At 39.5% G+C, this 19,927-nt stretch overlaps 1 protein-coding gene across 2 annotated transcripts in view; it reads right to left on the reverse strand.

Annotated features, from left to right (window-relative positions):
• abat (4-aminobutyrate aminotransferase) overlaps positions 1-19,927 on the reverse strand; it is a 181,179-nt gene that overhangs the window by 6,397 nt on the left and 154,855 nt on the right. For both annotated transcript variants that reach the window (XM_073060574.1, XM_073060573.1), the window contains exons 7-12: positions 15,891-15,971; positions 15,234-15,326; positions 9,679-9,741; positions 7,421-7,484; positions 6,011-6,159; positions 3,849-3,986 (exon numbers count right to left, since the gene is read on the reverse strand). In XM_073060574.1, coding sequence (XP_072916675.1) covers positions 3,849-3,986; positions 6,011-6,159; positions 7,421-7,484; positions 9,679-9,741; positions 15,234-15,326; positions 15,891-15,971 — 588 coding nt within the window. The remainder of the gene's footprint in view (positions 1-3,848; positions 3,987-6,010; positions 6,160-7,420; positions 7,485-9,678; positions 9,742-15,233; positions 15,327-15,890; positions 15,972-19,927) is intronic.

Genomic DNA, 19,927 nt, shown 5'->3' on the forward strand with positions numbered 1-19,927 from the left:
ATACTTTGGTACTTGTGGGCCCCATATTTTCCAAAATAACGCAGACATCACAATAAAATAGCTACTACACTAACAACTGGCATAAAGCATAACCCACCCAATATTTTAGATTTACTTTGAATGATTGTTGTATTTTATTCAGCTTGTATATTTATTTAGAGAACAGCTTGGTAATAGGGCCTTCAGACCCAAGAGCCCACGCTGCCCAATGACGTTCATGTCACCAATTAACCTACTAACCCATAATGCCATCATGGGGAGAACATATGAACTGCTTAGAGGCAGGGGCGGGAATTGATCCAGCGGTGCTGGCACTGTGAAGTGTTACACTAATCTGCAATGCTACCATCGGACCAGGCAGCATCTATGGAAAAAAAGCACAGTTGACATTTTGGGCTGAAACCCTTCGGCAGGACTGGGGGGAAAAAAAGCCGAGGAGTGGATTTGAAAGGCGGGGGGAGGGGAGAGAGAAGCAGCAGGCGATAGGTGAAACTTGGAGCAGGAGGCATGAAGTAAAGAGCTGGGAATTTGATAGGTGAAAGAGACAGAAGAGACATATTATCTTCTTGCCTGCTCATCACCTCCCTCTGGTGCTCCTTCCCCCCCCCCCCCCCCTTTTCCTTTCTTCCTTGGCCTTCTGCCTCTTTCACCAGTCAACGTCATTGCTCTTTGCTTCATCCCTCCCCCTCCAAGTTTCACCTATCACCTGGTGTTTCTCTCTCCTCTTCCCTCACTTTTCAAATCTACTCCTTAGCTTTCTTTTCCTCCAGTCCTGCTGAAGGGTTTCGGCCCAAAACGTCAGCTGTGCTTTTTTCCATAGATGCTGCCTGGCCTGCCGAGTTCCTCCAGCATCTGAAATTTTCTCTTGTTCACTATGCTACCATCTGCCCCAAAGTTCAGTTTGAATTTTTGTAGATTTATGGAGAGGATATGTAAATTAATTATTTTAAGTATTGTTAGCCACAATTGGATTCACACACAGCTACAGCTGCCCCCCCAAACAGTGAAAGTATGTTTATGCGTTAACAGCTTCCTGCCCTTACTTAGATGCACAACAATGACCAATGTTTTGTTTTGTCTGTGATGGCTGAATAAAACTGCCTTGCCTGATGTGATGGGGTAAAAGTACACAGACCCAATTATTCTATATTTTCACTATGCGTCCTGTAACATAATACGCTAAGTCATTTCACAACTTCTTAGTCTGCCTGCAAAAATATTCAAGAAAAACATGATGATAATGTTTAATATTCATTAGTGGTTAAATTTACCCATCATGGGAATACAGAGGAGGTATGACATTGTTCTTCAGTTCTATTAAGACTTCAACATTATAATATTAAACATATCATGTAACTATCAGGCAATACCATTTCTCCTGTTTTTGTTCTTGTCAAAGCCCATGACATCCAGTTTAAGTTACAAAGTTGTCACATCATTATACTGATGTTAACAGATATTGGACTGTACAAGCTCATGCTTAAATATTAGGAAGGGAAAGCTCTTGAAATTCACAATAATGGCAGAATCTTCAGTGAATGAGATAAGAGTTTTTCTCTTTGGATCAAAGGGGCTTGATAGGTGACTTGAGATGTATAAGAACCGTAGACAGAGTGGACAGCTAGTGCCATTTTCCCAAGGCAGCAATGGGTAATACCAGTGGACATCTTTTAAGGTGAGTGGAGGGAAGTTAACAGAAGTTATCAGAGATAGGCTTTTTACGCAGAGAGTGCTAAGTGCCTGGAGCACACTGCTGGAGTTGGCGGCCGAGGCTAATACATTAGAGACATTTAAGAGGCTCTTAAATAGGCATATGGGTGAAAGAGAAATGGAGGGTTATGGGCTGTGTAGGAGGCAAGGGTTAGATTGACTGAGCAGTAGGTTAAAAGGATGGGTGATGAATACAGGGCTGAAGGTGTTATGTTTGAATGCACGCAGTGTACAGAATAAGGTAGATGAACATGAAGCACAGTTAGAGGTTGGTAGGTATGACATTGTGGGCATCACTGAGTCATGGTTGGAAGAAAATTATAGTTGGGAGCTTAACATCCAAGGATATCCATTGTATCGAAAGGACAGGCAAGTAGGCAGTGGGGATGTGTGGCTCTGTTGGTAAAAAATGAAACTAAATCCTTAGAAGGGTGTGACATAGGACTGGAAGGTGAAGAATTGTGGGTGGAGCTAAGAAATTGCAAGGATAAAAAGACACTGATATGAGTTACATACAGACCTCTGAACAGTAACAAAGTTATGGGCTATAAATTCCACCAGGAGATAGAAAAGGCATGTCAAAAGGGCAATGTTACGATAGTCATGGGGGATTTCAATATGCAGGCAGCTTAGGAAATCAGGTTGGTGCTGGATTCCAAAAGGTGAATTTGTAGAATGCCTACAAGATGTTTTCTTTAAGAGCAGCTGAAGATTGAACCCACTAAGGGATCAGCTATTCTGGATTGGGTGTAGTGCAATGAACTGGAATTGATCAGAGAGCTTAAGTAAGGGAACCCTTAGGGCACCACTGATCATGATAGAATTCACCCTGCAATTTGAGAGGGAGAAGGTTAAGTCAGACATATTAGTATTACAGTGGAGGAAATTACAGAGGCATGAGAGAGCAGCTGGCCAAAGTTGATTGGAAGGGGACACAAGCAGGGATGACAGCAGAGCAGCAATGGCTGGATTTCCTGGGAGCAATTCAGAAGGTGCAGGATAGATACAACCCACAGTAGAAATAGTTTTCTAAAGGCAGGATAACATAACTATGGCTGACAAGAGAAGTCAAAGACAACATAAAAGCCAAAGAGAGGGCATATAATACAGCAAAAATTAGTGGTAAGTTAGAGTATTGGGAAGCTTTTAAAAACCAAGGCAACTAAAAAAGTCATAAAGATGGAGAAGATGGTAAGCTAGCCAAAAATATCAAAGAGGATACCAAAGGTTCTATCAGATATAGAAAGAGTAAAAGGGAGGTGACAGTAGGTATCCAACCGCTGGAAAATGATGCTGAAGAGGTAGCAATCGGAGACAAGGAAATGGCGGACAAACTGAATAAGTATTTTGTATCAGTCTTCACTGTGGTAAGCCCTAGCAGTATGCCGGAAGTGTCAGGGGGCAGGAGTGATTGAAGTTGCCATTACTAGGGAGAAGGTGCTTGGGAAGTTGAAAGGTCTGATGTAGATAAGTCACCTGGACCAAACGGTATACACCTCAAGGTTCTGAAAGAGGTGGCAGAAGAGACTATGGAGGCATTAGTAATGAACTTTCAAGAATCAATTGATTCAGGCATGGTCCTGGAGGACTGGAAAATTGTAAATGTCACTCCACTCTTCAAGAAGGGAGAGAGGCAGAAGAAAGGGCATTTTAGACCAGTTCATACTAAACCACACAAGAGCCCACGTTACTATGAGCTCTGCCAGATTCTACCACATGAGACAATTTACTGTCACCAATTGACGTATGGTCTTTTGAATGTAGGAACAAACCAGAATACCCAGAAGAAACCCATGTAGTCACAGAGAGAAATGTGCAAACTCCACACTGACAGCACCTGAGGTCAGGGTTGAACCAGAACTTTGGAGGTGTGAGGCTCTGTATCACTGGGTAAAACTACATATAGCTATGCTTTTATACCACCCAGGGTAATGATTGTAAACAGTGAGCTCTATCTTAGACTGATCCATGGAGCAATGAGGTATTGATCTTGAACAGTTCAATCTTTTTGGGTATAAAGGATAATATTCTCCCCTTCATACTTCTAGCTGGAGTTCAAGTAAAGTTTTTCAATGACAATACTCTCAAATAGACTCTGTTTCTATTTTACTAACAAATAGTTCATTAAAGGTAATTACCTTCTTAGAAATGTTACGTAGCTTCTGGAAGAAGTCATCTGATGCATGGTTGTCTCCTCCTTCAGACTGGATTGGCTCAATAATAATTGCAGCCACATTCCTCCCCTTCTTTCTGAATTTTACAATCAAGTCTTCTACCTGAGTAGGTAAGAGGACAAGGAATGCAATTATAAATACATATGTATTTTGATCTGGGAATAAAATACAAGTTTAGTGACCTGGTCAACAGTATGATTTTCAATTCAAGAAATTCCACGCAATGTAGTTAATATCAGTATTGCAGAAGTCCATTCTAGCCATTCATGCTACTGTTACATTATTTAAGGCAGATCCTAAGGATTCATACTGTAACTTGAAGCCATAGTTCATATCAGCTTTGGTATTTACTTATGAACACTGTCCCGTCTATGCTGAGCAGGTGCACAGCCTCACAGTAACTGAAATGCTCCCATGCACATAGCCTTAGTTGCTACATAGATGGAATTTTCTTTTATGTAATGTTAATCTAATTTAGAAATTATACTAATATAATTTTGAAACCTATGTTAATATAATTGTGGAAAACCCCTCTAATTATGTATTAATGTATAGAATCCATACACTTTCCAAATAATAAACATACCACAACCTTCACTTTGAAACATTTTAGACCTTTAATGTATTTACATTGTCAGTGTTTCAAGTTACAACACTGATACAAATTGTAACACTAAAGTCAGATTGGAAGTTGGTAGTTCATTGTTAATAAACTGCTGGCCCGCTGAGTGCCGACACCATCTAGTCAAAACATTTTACTTTTGCCATTGTGCCTGTTAGTTTTTGACTGTCTATCATCATTTACTTGAATATCTGTTGTATTTTGTGTTTGTTTGATGCAAAAAATTCAATATTCTGACTTCTTGACATCATTGGAACATATCAAACTCCTAGTGCTGACTGGGAACATGGATTCAGCCTCAATGAATTCAATTAAGTGTAAATCCAGAAACAGACAAGAAGCGGAATATTTGGATGATCTAATGAGGATTAAGAAACAACTTTCATCTGGATGTGAAACTAATCTGGACAGTGTTTATAGACAATGGACTTGTAATAAAGACAGACAAAAAAAATTATGAAATGTGGAAGATTTTCTTTGTTTTATTGTATTTCATGATAGTCTTCAATTAATAAATAAAATCAAAACTATGTGATTTTTCAATTTTCATTCTAAATATTCATAATATGCATATTACAAAAATACATTTAAAGTGCTGTGCAGTTTTCAGGCTGTGTAAAAATTTCCTGCTCAGAGCAATGGTTGATCCACACAGCTGTAAAAAAAAAACTAGAGGGAGCATTGCTTATGAACCAGTACTTTAATTAGGAGAAAGCAAGAATACAAATGAAAGCAAAAGGTATTTGAGTAGATCGGTGTGTAGTAAAACGTTATGTATCTGAAGGATTTTCTCCAACCACATTTGAAGGTAGATTGTCCAACGGGTCTGAAGTTTAATGAATGTCACGATAAAACTCCCTGGCCCCATTCTAACAACTTTCTATAGGAGTACCATTGAGTGTCCTGTCTGGCTGCATTGTTGTGTGGTACGAAAGTTAAAAGGCATCACACCATAAGACCCTGAAGAGGATAGTAAAAGCAATCGATAGGATCACCAGGATCTCCCTCTCCCCCATTTGTGATATTTACCTTAAGTGTTGTAAACAAAGGGTCCCAAGCATTGTAGAGGATCCCTACCACCCATCCCACAATACCTTTGACCCACGACCATCAGGAAGGAGGTACAGGAGCATCGTGACTTGGACTGTCAGACTGGGTAACAGCTTCTTCCTTCAGGCTGTGAGACTAATAAATACCTGCTACCACCGAGTTCTCATCACTAAGACAGTGAGCTGTTTACTGTTTACCTGTGCTGAACACTACAGACATTTTGAAATATATTTTATTAACTTATATTTGGTAATATTTGATTCATGTACTGCGTATGTGATATGTTTTGTTGTTGCACTATGGTCTAAAGGAACACTGTTTCATTTGGTTGTATACATGTATAGTCAGATGACAATAAATGAACTTCAACTTGAACTTGCAGGTTGAAATAGTATTAATATTTTAACATTTCTACTGATATTCTAAATAGGTAAGGAGATAATACAGTAATTACCTCCTCCAAGCATCTTGCTTCTTCTTCTGAATTCTCTCTCACAAACTCTTCCAAGGGATACTTCAGTTTTGGAAATGGAGCTATGGGCCAATCAAAGGCTGGAATATCTAATTTGTGGACAGCCTTAGAATGGGTTGCTGCCAGGCAACCTAAAGATAAATGAAAGGCAAAGCATGTCAATATTTTATTTGCACATTTTAAGTAATTGTATGAAAACTTAACATCAGAATTAAGTGGTATAGTACTTCAGTATTGCACAAATATTGCAAACTGGTAAGATATGATTGTAATCACTGGATTGGTGGAAGAATACATAAAATTACAACATTCTCAAAGATTGTTTGCAGCAATTTGTTGTGCACCAATCATAAATATTTATTTATCTTTAAGCTACAAGCTACAAAAACATAATTGACCTGTATTTTGATTGCTGGTGTTGTGATTCACAAGCCCTATCCTCTGATTCCTCGCATTAATCCCTTTTGCAGCTAGTCCTGACCCCAACCCCATAATACCCCCCGGCAGTATTTTCCAAGTTTATTTCCCCTCTTTCTGTCAATGCAAAACAATATTCCAGTCCCCAATTCAACTCCAGATTCTCCTACCCTCACACATTACTTTGGTTTTTATTTTCTATCTTCCTATTTTTTCCAAGTCTCTCTACACCTCACACCTTTCCTCCCTCAACAATGCACGAAGGTATTGTGTGACCATAATAACTTTGTGCCAATATTTGGGTAGTTGCACTGTCCCATTGAGAGAGAATGATTATCAATACCATGGGAAACTGTTAATATACAGTTTATTTGTTGTCTACAGTGATATTGCTGCAAGATTAATTTAGTGGCAATACTTTATATCAGCATTTGAAAGAAATACATCTCTTTTCAGAAACAGTAAATCTACCATTTTTAAGAAGTAGTATTGCCAACAAACACAAAGTTATAAAAACCTTGTAAGTAGCTATCCCAGAATAATTAATTTTGGATGGAAAGGAAATGGCAATTTCTCCAAATGCCACATTATAATCCCATGGAATCCCATGTGAATTTGACCCAAAAGAGAACAAATAATTAACCAGAGGCTCAAACTTCTTTAACATCTTTGCCAAAATGGTTGATTACTATTAGCTCTTGATTATCTTTCAAATAATTTCCTGATAATTTTGTTTACTCCTTCTCACATTTATTGGGCATCCAATTTTACATTATGGCTCTCTAATTTGTCTTGTGGCCAACATTAACACCATAGACCAAGATGTTACATTTATTTAAATGACAATTACAGTATCAGTGATATATGAATGTAATTTCAGATCATTCTTGTAGCACTTTGAAGCCAAGCACATTTGCTTATTCATATTTTAAAAAAAATATATATTTTTAAAAATCAGAAAAGCTTATTCCTTACCAAAAGTTCTTCCATGAAATCCACCCATGAAGGACAGAATGGTTATGTCAGGACTGCCTGGAGCCTGAAGAAAGTAACAGCAGTGAGATGCCACCAGGTGGCACTGTTTCACATGAAATCTACAGAGTCTGTTTCTTGTGTATCCTCATCCATTACAAAACCTGCACCATGAGATTCCACCAGTTTATTGATTTTGACTTCTGGAAAGCTGCAAAGCAGGGGAAGGGGAAACTCGACTTCCTTATGTCATTTATATTTTTACTTTTACAATGACACAACATTGATTGGCCTTACTTCTAGCAGTGACAAGACAGCCCATAGAGGAGAGTAACTTCCTGACAGTGTGGTGTCAAGATAACAACCTCCCCCTCTATGTCCAAAAAACAAAGGAGCCCATCATGGATTACAGGAAGAATGGAGACAGGCTCGCCCTGATCAACATCATTGGGACTTCAGTTGGGAGGGTGAGTAGTTTCAAGTTCTTTGGCATACACATCATTGAAGATCTCACCTGGACCGTACACAACAGCTGTGCGGCAAAAATCCACAACAGCACCTCTTCCACCTCAGGCGACTGAAGAAACTCGGCATGAGTCCCCCAAGTCCTCAAGACCTTCTACGGGGCACCACTGAGAGCATCCCGACTGGCTGTATCACCGCCTGGCATGGGAACTGCACCAACTTTGATTGCTGGGCACTGCAGAGAGTGGTACAGACAGCCCAGCGCATCAGTGGATGTAAACTTCCCTCCATTGAGGGCATTTATAGCAGCAGGTGCATAAAGAAGACCTGGAAGATCATCGGGGACACCAGTCACCCCAACCATAAACTGTTTTAGCTGCTTCCATTTGGTAAATGATACCGCAGCATTAAAGCCAGGACCAACATGCTACAGGACAGCTTCTTTCCACAAGCCATTAGACTTTTAAGTTCACATGTCTGTAATTTAACACAAAGATTTTTACTCCTTCATGTTGTGAGATGGATATAAGATTTAAACAAATTCAAATTTTCAGTCCTACACATTAACACTACCTATGCAACACGCATTAATTCTGTTTGCTAAGTACTTTACCTAAACTTCATTTGGTCCCTTAAATCTCAGCAGCATTTTCAGTTCACAAGGGAGCTTTGTCAGAAATAGGATCTGTTCACATGTTACTCTGATAAAGGGATGGTGACACTGAACTCTCTCTGAATAATAGATCTTTTTGTTAGAGAGATGTTAACACAGAGGTACACCTGCATGGTACCCAATCAATGGTGCCTCTCAGTGTAAACCTCAGTCGATATGGAGTGAGCATTCTGAACAACACTGCACTTGGGGATACATTTCACCATTGCAGAAAATTGCTTTATTTTGTCCTGATGTGTATTGAAGTATACTTGATTTTTAAATGTCAAAAATGTAAACTGACCAGACACCACAACTGGTTGATGCAAAAAACCAATTATTTCAGCTGAAGATGTCATTATAGTGAGAGATTTGGCAAAGATAATGTCAAAAAATAAAACAAAATTATTGCATCATGACTGATTATCCATCTTTTATCCAAATAATGGGAATGGTGGGTTTAAGGATGAGCTTTAGAGTGTTAAAATTCTGACATTCAATTCAACTAGACTTCTTAAAAATTAAGGATACCTGTATTATGCCTGGTGTCACTTGGTTTTTAATTCATAAACTCCCACCCACTAGATTTAGAGCAACAGTTAACTGATGGAAAGAGTCAGAGATATGATGATGTTTCTGGAGAAGGTTACAGATATAGATTTTAAAGTATAAACAATTGGAAAACAGGAATTAACACTGGCCAGGAGTCATACAGGGTTATAGTAAATGTGTCTTATGGAGTAAGGTGATTCTACAGAGAAGCAAACAGAATATTGACAGTCAAAGACAAAAAACTACTTCAGAATAAGTTTAAAGCATTAGAACATAAATTTATATTAAAAGACATCTAGATATTCATCAGTGAGACAAGATAAAGTAGATACAACCTATGTGTATGCTATTTCTCTTGATAACTTGTTTAAATTTAAAAAGGAGGAATAGAAGTACAAGGTCCTATCAGGATAAACAACAGGGTTGCCAGCTGAGCTGAGACAGTTGTACAGATGGGACAAATTAATTGTTCACTTAAATTTGTAACTGATAGGGTGTAACAAAATAAGACTGAAACAGATTTATACAGGTGTTATTTATAATTTTTGTAAGAGCTGCAAATTCAAGCATTCTTCAGGATTTAGAAACTTACTTGGTTGATCATACAAGATTCCAGTTCTTCCTTTGTGTGTATAGTTTCTCCTCTTTCTTTGTTCTATTCAAAAAGAAAATGTTCACAGCTCATTTTCAAAAAAATAACCTGAAGTGAAAGATCGGCCAACAATAAGTACAGCTTCCCAAGTCAAACACTTCCAGTGAAGTGTTCACCTCATCATGCCGTTGAATGCTGCCACCTAGAGGGGTGTCAAAGAGTCCTCTGAGGGAGGGGCTTTCCCCAGCAACATAACACAAAATGCTGGAGAAGCTCAGCGGGTCAGACAGCATGTGTGGGGGAAAATTAACAGCCAATGTTCATGTTCCCCAGTGGCAGCAATACTGGAGCACAAATGTTTTTCTCTGGTAACAAAATGTCACGTTGAACTCTCAATAAGCTTAAAAGCTCAGCATAAACCAGTAATATAATTTTTTATTGCTCCCTCCATGAACCTTTCTTCATTCTTAAAAGATCCATCAAACAGCAAATAAAATTGTGTGTAATTTATATTCTGTGTGTTGTCTGTATCGACGTACATGTGTTGCTACTGCAAGCAAGTTTTTCACTGTACTTGTACACATTACAATGAGTTTGACTTGGATTATCATTTTCAAATAGCTGGAGGTGTGTAAAAGAAAGGAAATACCTACTTAATTCATTTGATGTTTGTTTTTTCTTTCCTAACTTAAATGGATGGAATATAAAGTAATTAATGCATTTAATATTAGAACAGAACAAAGAAAGAACAGATCATTCAGCCTATAATGTGGTGCCAATCTAATTAAACTAATGGACACTTAACCCCTTCTACCTGCACATGGTCTAGTTCTCCATTCTCTGCATATTCATGTGCCTAATTAAGAGCTTTTGGTCACAAAGAATTAAAAACTGCACATCTAACTGGACTGTGCCAAGGACAGTGGAAGCAGACACACCAAATGCCTTTGTTCTTACCAAGTGGTTGTAGGAATGGAGGCTGCCATTTAATGAGAGGGCTCTCGCAGACACCATTTTGTGAACTGGTTCTTGCTGGGGATGGCTTAATCAGAGCAATTGGAAGTTGACACAATGAGGATCCTGCTGAAATCATTTCCAGATAATTTTTTGGTTAGGTAGAAATGGCAGACTTGTGAAAAGACAGCCTCTGACTGGAAGCAGCCTGAGCCCAAAGTTTGGCTGACCTGGCTAAACTGGTTTGAACTAGTCTAATTCAAAATGAACAGAGAAAATTACCTGACGCTTAAATCTGGGGAAAGGGCAATAAAGTAAATATTGCTTGTAGCCTTTGGCCAGGTCGAATGAGAATCTGACTCAGTTGAGCAGTTCAATATGATTAGACAGAGTAGGCTCCTATTCCCAAGTATTAACCTTGACTGTTCAGGGAGAGCCAGATAAACACCATGAGTGTGTGCACAGTCATTTAGTTTTGTGTGACTTGCACATTTGTTTTTTAATTGAGCCAATAAAGCCAATTATTGGTTAATAAAATTCTCTTTGTCCCCAATCAATTATTGTTATTGAAGGTGAATACCTGCAACAGAACCTCCTAAACCCTTTTAATAAAATCTGCCTTCACCATCACTCCCGACAGCACATTCCAGGCACCCAACACTCTCTGTGTGAAGAGAACTTGCTCTTCACATCTCCTTTGAACTCTCCCCCCTCACCTTAAATACAGGCCCATTGGAATTGGGTATGATGACCTTGGGAAATTATGGCTCTCCGAATGTTATAAACTTCTACCAGGTCTTGCCTCAGCCACCACTGTTCCAGGGAAATCTGTCCAATCTCTTTTTTCATGTTCAAAGAAAGGAATGCTTTCTTTCCTTGTTATCCAGATCTGAAGATTATTAATTGAATCAATGTTTCCGCCATTAATCAGGGAAATTTATCCTTTTACAATGTGTTAGAAAGTAACTGAGATTTTTTTTGATGCATTTTTAAATTAATGAAAAAGATGAGGAAGGACAGACTTCACTACATTTTGGAGAGGCTCACCGTCAACTACTTCTAGGACAGGTAAAACATGACTGGGGACAGAATAAAGCTGGCGGTTTAAAAAATAGGTGTTTGTCTAGAAATCCTTCAGAGCCTGGGAAAGGGCACATTACATTGGTTTTGGATGGTAAGCCATTGCTTTCTATGAAACTCTGCAGGTGCAAAATGTCTATACGGCATGAAGCCGTAGCGTGACTTGTGCTGCAGAGTAGGCTTAGACAATTAAAGCAGTTGTTCCTTCATGTGTTCACAAAGACGTGCAGCATGGAAACAAGCCACCCCCAGTTCAACAAGTCTACACTGACTATCACACACTACATTTAGACTAAACCCATTTTATTTTCCTTTCATTCCCACTAGCTCCCCTTGCTTCTACAACTATTCTCCAAGGTAGAGGGTATTTACAGTAGCCAACTAGCTACTAATCCCCACATCCTTGAGATGTGGGGGAAAGTCTAACATCTCCCTCCCACATAGCCCTCCATTTCCTTTTCATGCCATCGAAGAAAATTTTAAATGTCCCTAATGCTTCTGCCTCCATCACCACCGCTGGCAACGTGTTCTACGCACCCACCACTCTCTGTACAAAAATAAAAAGCACTTCTGATATCCCTGATACTTTCCTCTCCGCACTTTAAAGTTGTAAAAGGCAGTGGCTGTCCATTCAATCTATGGCTCTGATCAGCTTGTACATCTCTATAAAGTCTCCTCTCATTCTTCTTCTATCCAAAGTGGCCCTAGCCCTCGCAACCTATCCTCATAAAACATGCTCTCCAATCCAGGCTGCGTCTGGGAAAATCTTCTCTGCACCCTCTCTGAAGCTTCCACATCCTTCCTATAATGATGCAACCAGAAATGAACATGATAGTCTTGTGTGGTTTAACCAGAGTTTTATAAAGTGGCAACACTGCCTCACAGCTCTTGAACTCAGTCCCCTGACTAGTGAAGGCCATCACACCATTAATCACCCTATGCTATGGATGTAAATCCTAAAATTGCTCTGCTTAGCACACTGTTAAAAATTCTACCTTCAAGTTCGACCTTTCAAAGTGAGGCATTTCACACTTCTCCGCATTAAACTCCTCCTGCCATTCCTCAGCCCATCTCTGCATCCTCTCAATTATATGACAACCTTCAACACTAACTACAACACCACCGACTTTTGTGTCATCTGCAAACTTTCTAATCCTCCCTTCCATTCCACTTCCTTATCCAAGTCATTTATAAGAATCACATAGAGCAGGGGTCCCAGAACAGATCCCTGCCGAACACCACTAGTCACCAATCTCCAGGCAGAATACACATTTATACCCTTTGACCACATTATTTGGTATCGTTGGAGGAAAAGACTTTATTTTGGAGACACCTGATTTGCATATTTTGGCTTTTACTTCTCTTACAGCTAGGAGGGCGCTCTTGCTTAAATGGAAGGATGATGATCCGCTATTCCTGCTCAATGGTTACGGGATGTTATGTCATGCTTAAATTTAGAGAAGATCCGATGTTCAGTTTTTGAATCTAGCCAAGACTTTTATACATTGTGGGGACCATTTTTGAGTTATTTTCAAAACCTTTGATTTGTTGTAAAAGTACATATGGTGGCTAATAATATATTTTATTATATGCAAGGGTATTTTTCCCCTTTTATCTTGCTTTTCTTAACAGCTCTGACTTTGGTAGGGGGTTTAGATTTTTTTTCTGTATAACAAATTATTATATTTCAGTATTATGATTTAATTTAATTTTTATGAATACAGTGTTTTTTGATTGTAACTGTATTTTAATACAATGTATTTGGGATTATTTTATTTTTTTCTTTTGATTTATAATATACATCTTCTTGTACTCTGTATTCCTTTATGCAGAAACTAATAAACATATTGAGAGAGAATACGCATTTATTACCATCCTCTGCCTTCTGCGGGCAAGCCAATTCTGAATCCATGCAGTTTCCCCAGATCCGATGCCTCCTGCCTTTCTGAATGAGCATACCATGAGGAACCTTGTCAAATGCCACACTAAAATCCATGTACACCACCTACACTGAGATGTTTGTCACTTAATCAATGAATTCAATCAGGCTCACGAGGCACGACCTTCCCCTCACAAAGCCATTTTGACTATCTCCAATCAGACTATGCTTTTACTACAGCATTTCCAACAGTCCTCTCCAACAGTTTACCCACCAATGGCGTAAGACCCACTGCTCTATACTTCCCCAGGATTATATATATTACCTTTCTTGAACAAAAGAATAAGATTTGCCACCCTTCAATCCTCAGGCATTGATCCTACAACCGGTAAGGACACAAAGTTAATTACCAAAGGTGCAGCAAACTCTTTCCTCACTTTCCTTAGTAACCTGGGGTAATAGTCATCCAGCCCCAGGGACTTATCTACCCTAATTCTGGTCACCTACCTACAGGAACATTATTATTCTTTCTGAAAGAGTGGAGAGAAAATTTACAAGGATATTGTTGGAACTTGAGAAGCTGCGTTATAGTGAAAAGTTGAATAGGTTAGTTTTTTTATTCCCTGGAGCATAGGAGAATGAAAGGAAATTTGAATAGAAATGTACAAAATCATGAGAGGTATGGGTAGGGTGAATGCAAGCAAGCTTGTTTCACTGAGGTTGGTTGAGACTACAACTTAGAGGTCATGAGTTAAAGGTGAAAGTTAAAATGTTTAGCGAACTCCTTCACTTAGAGGGTGGGAGAGTGTGGAACGAGCTGCCAGCAGAAGTGGTAGATGTGGGTTCGAGTACAACATTGGATAAGTATGTGGATGGAGGGTGTGTGGAAGGCTACGCAGGTCAATGAGACGGTGGAATAATAGCTTAGCATGGACTAGATGGGCCAAAGGGCCTGTTTCTGTTTGTAGTGTTCTACAAATTTCAACACATTAATATGTTTCCAGTCTTGAGGGTGCTGGGAAGTCTGGCTTTGCCTACTTCAAAGGTTTCCTCAGTAGTATATGGACAGGGCATATATGACCAATAGATTTCCAATCTCTGCACGTAAAGCTGAGGCTTTGTGCAGGAGCTGTGTCATTGAGGTTCAGGATATTCTCAGCAGTTGACCTTTGGCTTTACTGACCTACAGTATGTGAGAGACAGCCATCATTCAACAAATTCCTGGCCTTAGCTCTCAGATTTGGTGTAAAGGTTCTTTCTAATTTCACTGTATTGCCCAAACACAAATGTATTTATGAAGTGTACTTAGATAGAAAATTTCCCATCATGGAGGTGTTCCCACAACCTATGGACTCACTTTCACGGACTCTTTATCTCACAATCTCAATATTTATTGCTTATTTAGTTTTATCATTATTTCTATCTTTTTGTGTTTTGTTTGTTGTCTTTTGCACACTTGTTGAACACCCAAAATAGTGTGGTCTTCCATTGATTCTATTACACTTATTATTCTAATATGGATCTGTTAAGTATGCCTGCAAGAAAATGAATCCCAGTGTTGTACATGATGACATATAAGTAATTTGATAAAAAATTTACTTTGAACTTTGAAGTTCAACTATATTGGGAATTTTTCACTTACTCTGTACCAGATGCAAGCTGCTTTGAAGGCATTCTCATTGGAACAGGAGCCACATGACATTGTTTGCACTTGTTTCAAACCTTTTGGGGCTATCTGTAAGGAAGAAAGTCCAGATCTTAATGATGTTGATATCATCATAGAATTTACAGTAGTCTTTATCTGAACCCACTTCGAGATAAAAGCCTTATTCAAAGATTCCCATTGTGTCACACTGACCTCACTGAGAGCTTCGCCTGAGTTTGTCAGATATTTGTATCTTTCCATTCATAAAAGTTGGCACGTGAATTAAAAAAAAAACACATTTCTAGCCTAAGTATCCTGCAAGAGGACCACAACCTTGCTGTAGTTGGAGCTCAATGACCTGGAGAGCTAAGATGGCTGGAGTCAGGGCTTTATGGACTGAATGGCCCCCTGTGTGTTGTTATGACTTTACGGCATGACTGTATCAATAGCAATCCAAGATCCTGATTGTGCGTTGATCAAGAACTAACAAACTATAGATATGTTTTGCCTTTTCTAACCATGACTATGCATTTACAAAGGGATATTTAACAGAAACTCTGAGCAATAAAATGTTCTCAGATCACTTGAAATGCCCTGTGCCCCTGCAACCACCAGTCCCAGATTTCAGATGCCATACTGCACAGTTGTACTCACTGAAAGCAGTGTCTCTGATAGTTTTTGAACGTAATTCTCAGGAGGCAAACATCCCAGGGCAGGTCTGTTTATGAAGGTACTCTGTGAAAGAAAACGGCATGGAGTCATCATCTCCTTTCAGAAGCCATACAGTTTAAACAAATGCACACTTTGATTATGGCATGGGTAATCTCTTGCAGAGGAGAAAATATGGAAAACAAGTAAAAACTAAAGGACTTGCATTCATACAGCCCCTCTACAGACTTAGGATACACCAAAATACAATCAATCGCTGTTCTAATCTAGGAAATGCAATGGTCAATTGGCATACAAGAAGCTCCCACAATAGCAATTCAATCATCACTAGTCAATCATTTTTTGTGACAGTGATAGAACAATAAACATTGGTCAGGATTCCATGTGCTCTTCTTCACAATGTTGCTGTGAAAACTTTTGCAGCTGTCTCAGAGGAAAGCTGAGGTCATCATGTCTGACTGAAAAGGCATCAACTGCAAAGGTGTACTATTTCTTCAGTTCATAAATCCTAGATTTATGTAATAGTCAGTATATTTTCAAAAGCGGTCAGGGAAGAGGTGGGTGGGTGGGTGTAATAGGGTCAGCTGTATAAATCCTTATAGTTGGCAATATGATGATGAAGCTGTTAAAAACAAACGGAAACACTGTGGAAAATTACACTGAACTGTTATACCTCACTGATCAAGCCTTACTGGAATATTGTCTCCAATTCTAAACAATATACTTAGGAAGAATACCAAATTCTTAAGAGCAGGTACAGTTGAAATTTATGAGAACATTACCAGGCATGGGTTATCTGGAGACTTGACAACTTGGGAATTTTCGCCCTAGAGTAAAAACTCCAGAGAACCGATGGATATGTCCGAATTTACAGTAAGCTTTGAAGAGCAGCCAGGGCCATTTTCCACTTGCGCCTTTTAAGAGTGAATGTGGGATTCCTCTGGGTGCTCCATTTTCCTCACACATTCCAAAGACATACGGATTAGTAGGTTAATTTGTTACATGGCGTAATTGGGCAGCAAAGGCTCGTTGGGCCAGGAGGGGATTGGGTTGTGTATCAGAATACTATTCAGGGCAAAAGGGATTATAAATCAGGGGCTATCTGTATTGAGAAGAGCCATGGAGGAGTTGTTGATCAGGGACAAAATGAGTCGCAGTTCTGAGTGGTTGGGAGATTGGTGGCAGCATATTGCTAAGGTTGTTATGAAAAATTAAACCATAATAAAGAGGCCCCACTTTAGACAAGATCCAAGCACTGGTCAGGCCATTAATCTGAGGTAGTAGCACTATTAATATCTGGATTCGTTGAGAATGCCCAAGAACCACTTGAATTAATTTTGCCAGACTACGCAGAAAGTGGCATCACAAACAAGAGATCATCTGCAGATGCTGGAAATCCAAGCAACACACACAAAATGCTGGAGGAACTCAGCAGGCCAGGTAGGATCGATGGAAAAGAGTACAATCGACGTTTTAGCTAGGACCCTTCGGCTGAGTTCCTCCAGCACTTTCTGTGTGTTGCCAGGAAATGACATCACCTGCTACACATTAGAAATAAAAAATAAATTACTGATGCAAGCGCAACTTGTGAGTGGAAGTGCCCAGTTGAATTTCTGCAATGGCAACATTTAACTTATGTATTATTTCAAGATCAGAGTCTTTCTGTCAAGACCAGCATTTATTGTCCACCTCTAATTGCAATGAAGGAACAGTAATATATTTCCAAGTTAGGATGGTCTGCAACTTCGAGGGGAATCTGCTCCGAATGGCCTGTAGCCCTTCTTGGGAGTAGAGGTTGTGGGTTTGGGAGACGCTACTGGGATCAGAGTGTGACCACAGTGCAGTTAGTAGATGGCAGATGCAGTGCACTTGTGAGGTGAGGATCAATATGTGCATAAGGCTGAATGATTGTCGGATCTGCACTTATTTGGGCAGTAGTATTCCATCACAGCCCAGACTTATGCCTTGTAAATGGCGAAAAGGCCTTTTTTGGTAATAGGAGGTAAGTCATTCACAAAAAGATATCTAATCTCTGACCGGCTCTCGTAACTGCAATGCTCTTTTTGCGCTGGTTCACTGGAGCTTCTGCTCAATGGTGATTCCTCGGTAGTTTGTGGTTTGGGGACTCTGTATGGGAATGCCAATGAATATTAGAGTCTGATACTGCCTGGTTGGAAATGGTGATGGTCTTGAGTGTCTGTGGCATCAGTGTCACCTGTCACTAATCAGCCAATGCCAAATGTTCTCCAGCCGTTGCTGCATACAGGTCTGGATTGCTTCATTATTGAGGAATAGCAAATAGAATTGGATATTGTGCAACAATCAGATCCTGTGATGAAATGGAGTTCACTGATAAAGAAGTTGAAGATAGAAAGGTCTAGGACATTGCCATAAAAGACTCCTGCTATTGGTATGACTGAATGCCAATGACAACAATGACCTTCCTTTTGAGACTCCAGTAACTGGAGTGTTTGTCTCTCTTAGAATCATAGAACATTACAGCACAGAAAAAAGGCCTTTTGGCCCTTCTTGGCTGTGCTGAACCATTTTTCTGCCTAGTCCCACTGACCTGCACATGGACCATATCCCTCCATACACCTCTCATCCATGTACCTGTCCAAATTTTTCTTAAATGTTAGAAGTGAGCCCACATTCACCACTTCATTTGGCAGCTCATTCCACACTCCCACCACTCTCTGTGTGAAGAAGCCCCTTCTAATGTTCCCTTTAAACTTTCCCCCCTTCACCCTTAGCCATATCCTCTGTTTTTTTTCTCCCCTAGCCTGAGTGGAAAAAGCCTGCTTGCATTCACTCTATCTATACCCGTCATAATTTTATACACCTCTATCAAGTCTCCCCTCATTCTTCTACGCTCCAGGGAATAAAGTCCTAACCTATTCAGCCTTTCTCTGTAACTCAATTTCTCAAGTCCTGGCAACATCCTTGTAAACCTTCTCTGCACTCTTTCAACCTTATTAATATCCTTCCTGTAATTTGGTGACCAAAACTGCACACAATACTCCAAATTCGGCCTCACTAATGCCTTATACAACCTCACCATAACATTACAACTCTTATACTCAATACTTTGATTTATAAAGGCCAATGTACCAAAAGCTCTCTTTACTACCCTGTCTACCTGTGATGTCACTTTTAGGGAATGATTTTTGATGCATATTGATCTGTTGTACAGGGGCATCTTGATACCATATTCAGTAAAATGTTGCCTTGATATCCAGGGCAGTTATCTCTCACCTCTCCGTCTGAATTCTGCTCTTGGTCCAAGTTTAAACCGCTGAGGTGTGGAGCCAAGCTCTCCTGATGAAACCCAAACTGGCCATCAGTAAGCAAACTATTGCTGGGACAGTGTTGCTTGGTTGTACTTTTCTACACACTCAGCTGAGGACTGGCAGTAGACACATTGGTTGGCAATTAACCAGATTAGATTGTCTCAATTTTAATGAACAGGGTATAATTGGGCATTTTTCTACTTCCTCAGGTAGGATCCATCCTCAGACTCATTTCTCATCCACATCATTTCCCTTGCAAATGTTATTACCAATAGGCCAATTTACTCCCAACTCAAGTTTCGTTTTTCCTTGCACTCAGAACGTTTGACTGGCATCCAGTCTAGAATTGGCCAATGTTTCTTTCAGCTAAAGAATGAGAAAATGGTGAAAGGGGGAGATCACCATTCATCACCCTTACACATGCCCAGACTCCTATTGTGAACTTGTCAGCAGAAAGATTGAGCATCAGCATTCTGACACTGCACGGTACAAACAAGAAGGATACAAAACATAAAAAAAAACAATATTTAAAATATCTCCAATAGCTTTTAAACTTTGAAGGTATCAAATTCTGTACTAAGTAAAATAAATTATCAATGCAACCAAGTTATTTGTATTAAGATAAATCATGGCATTAAAGTATGCAGTTGCATTTAAAGACACACACACTGACTTTTCTGGTGTGCCTAGTGAACCTTTAATAGGTACCTGTACTTTTAAAATTTATTTTTG

Source organism: Hemitrygon akajei, chromosome 11 (genome assembly GCF_048418815.1).
Source record: "Hemitrygon akajei chromosome 11, sHemAka1.3, whole genome shotgun sequence".
NCBI classification, from domain to species: Eukaryota; Metazoa; Chordata; class Chondrichthyes; order Myliobatiformes; family Dasyatidae; genus Hemitrygon; species Hemitrygon akajei.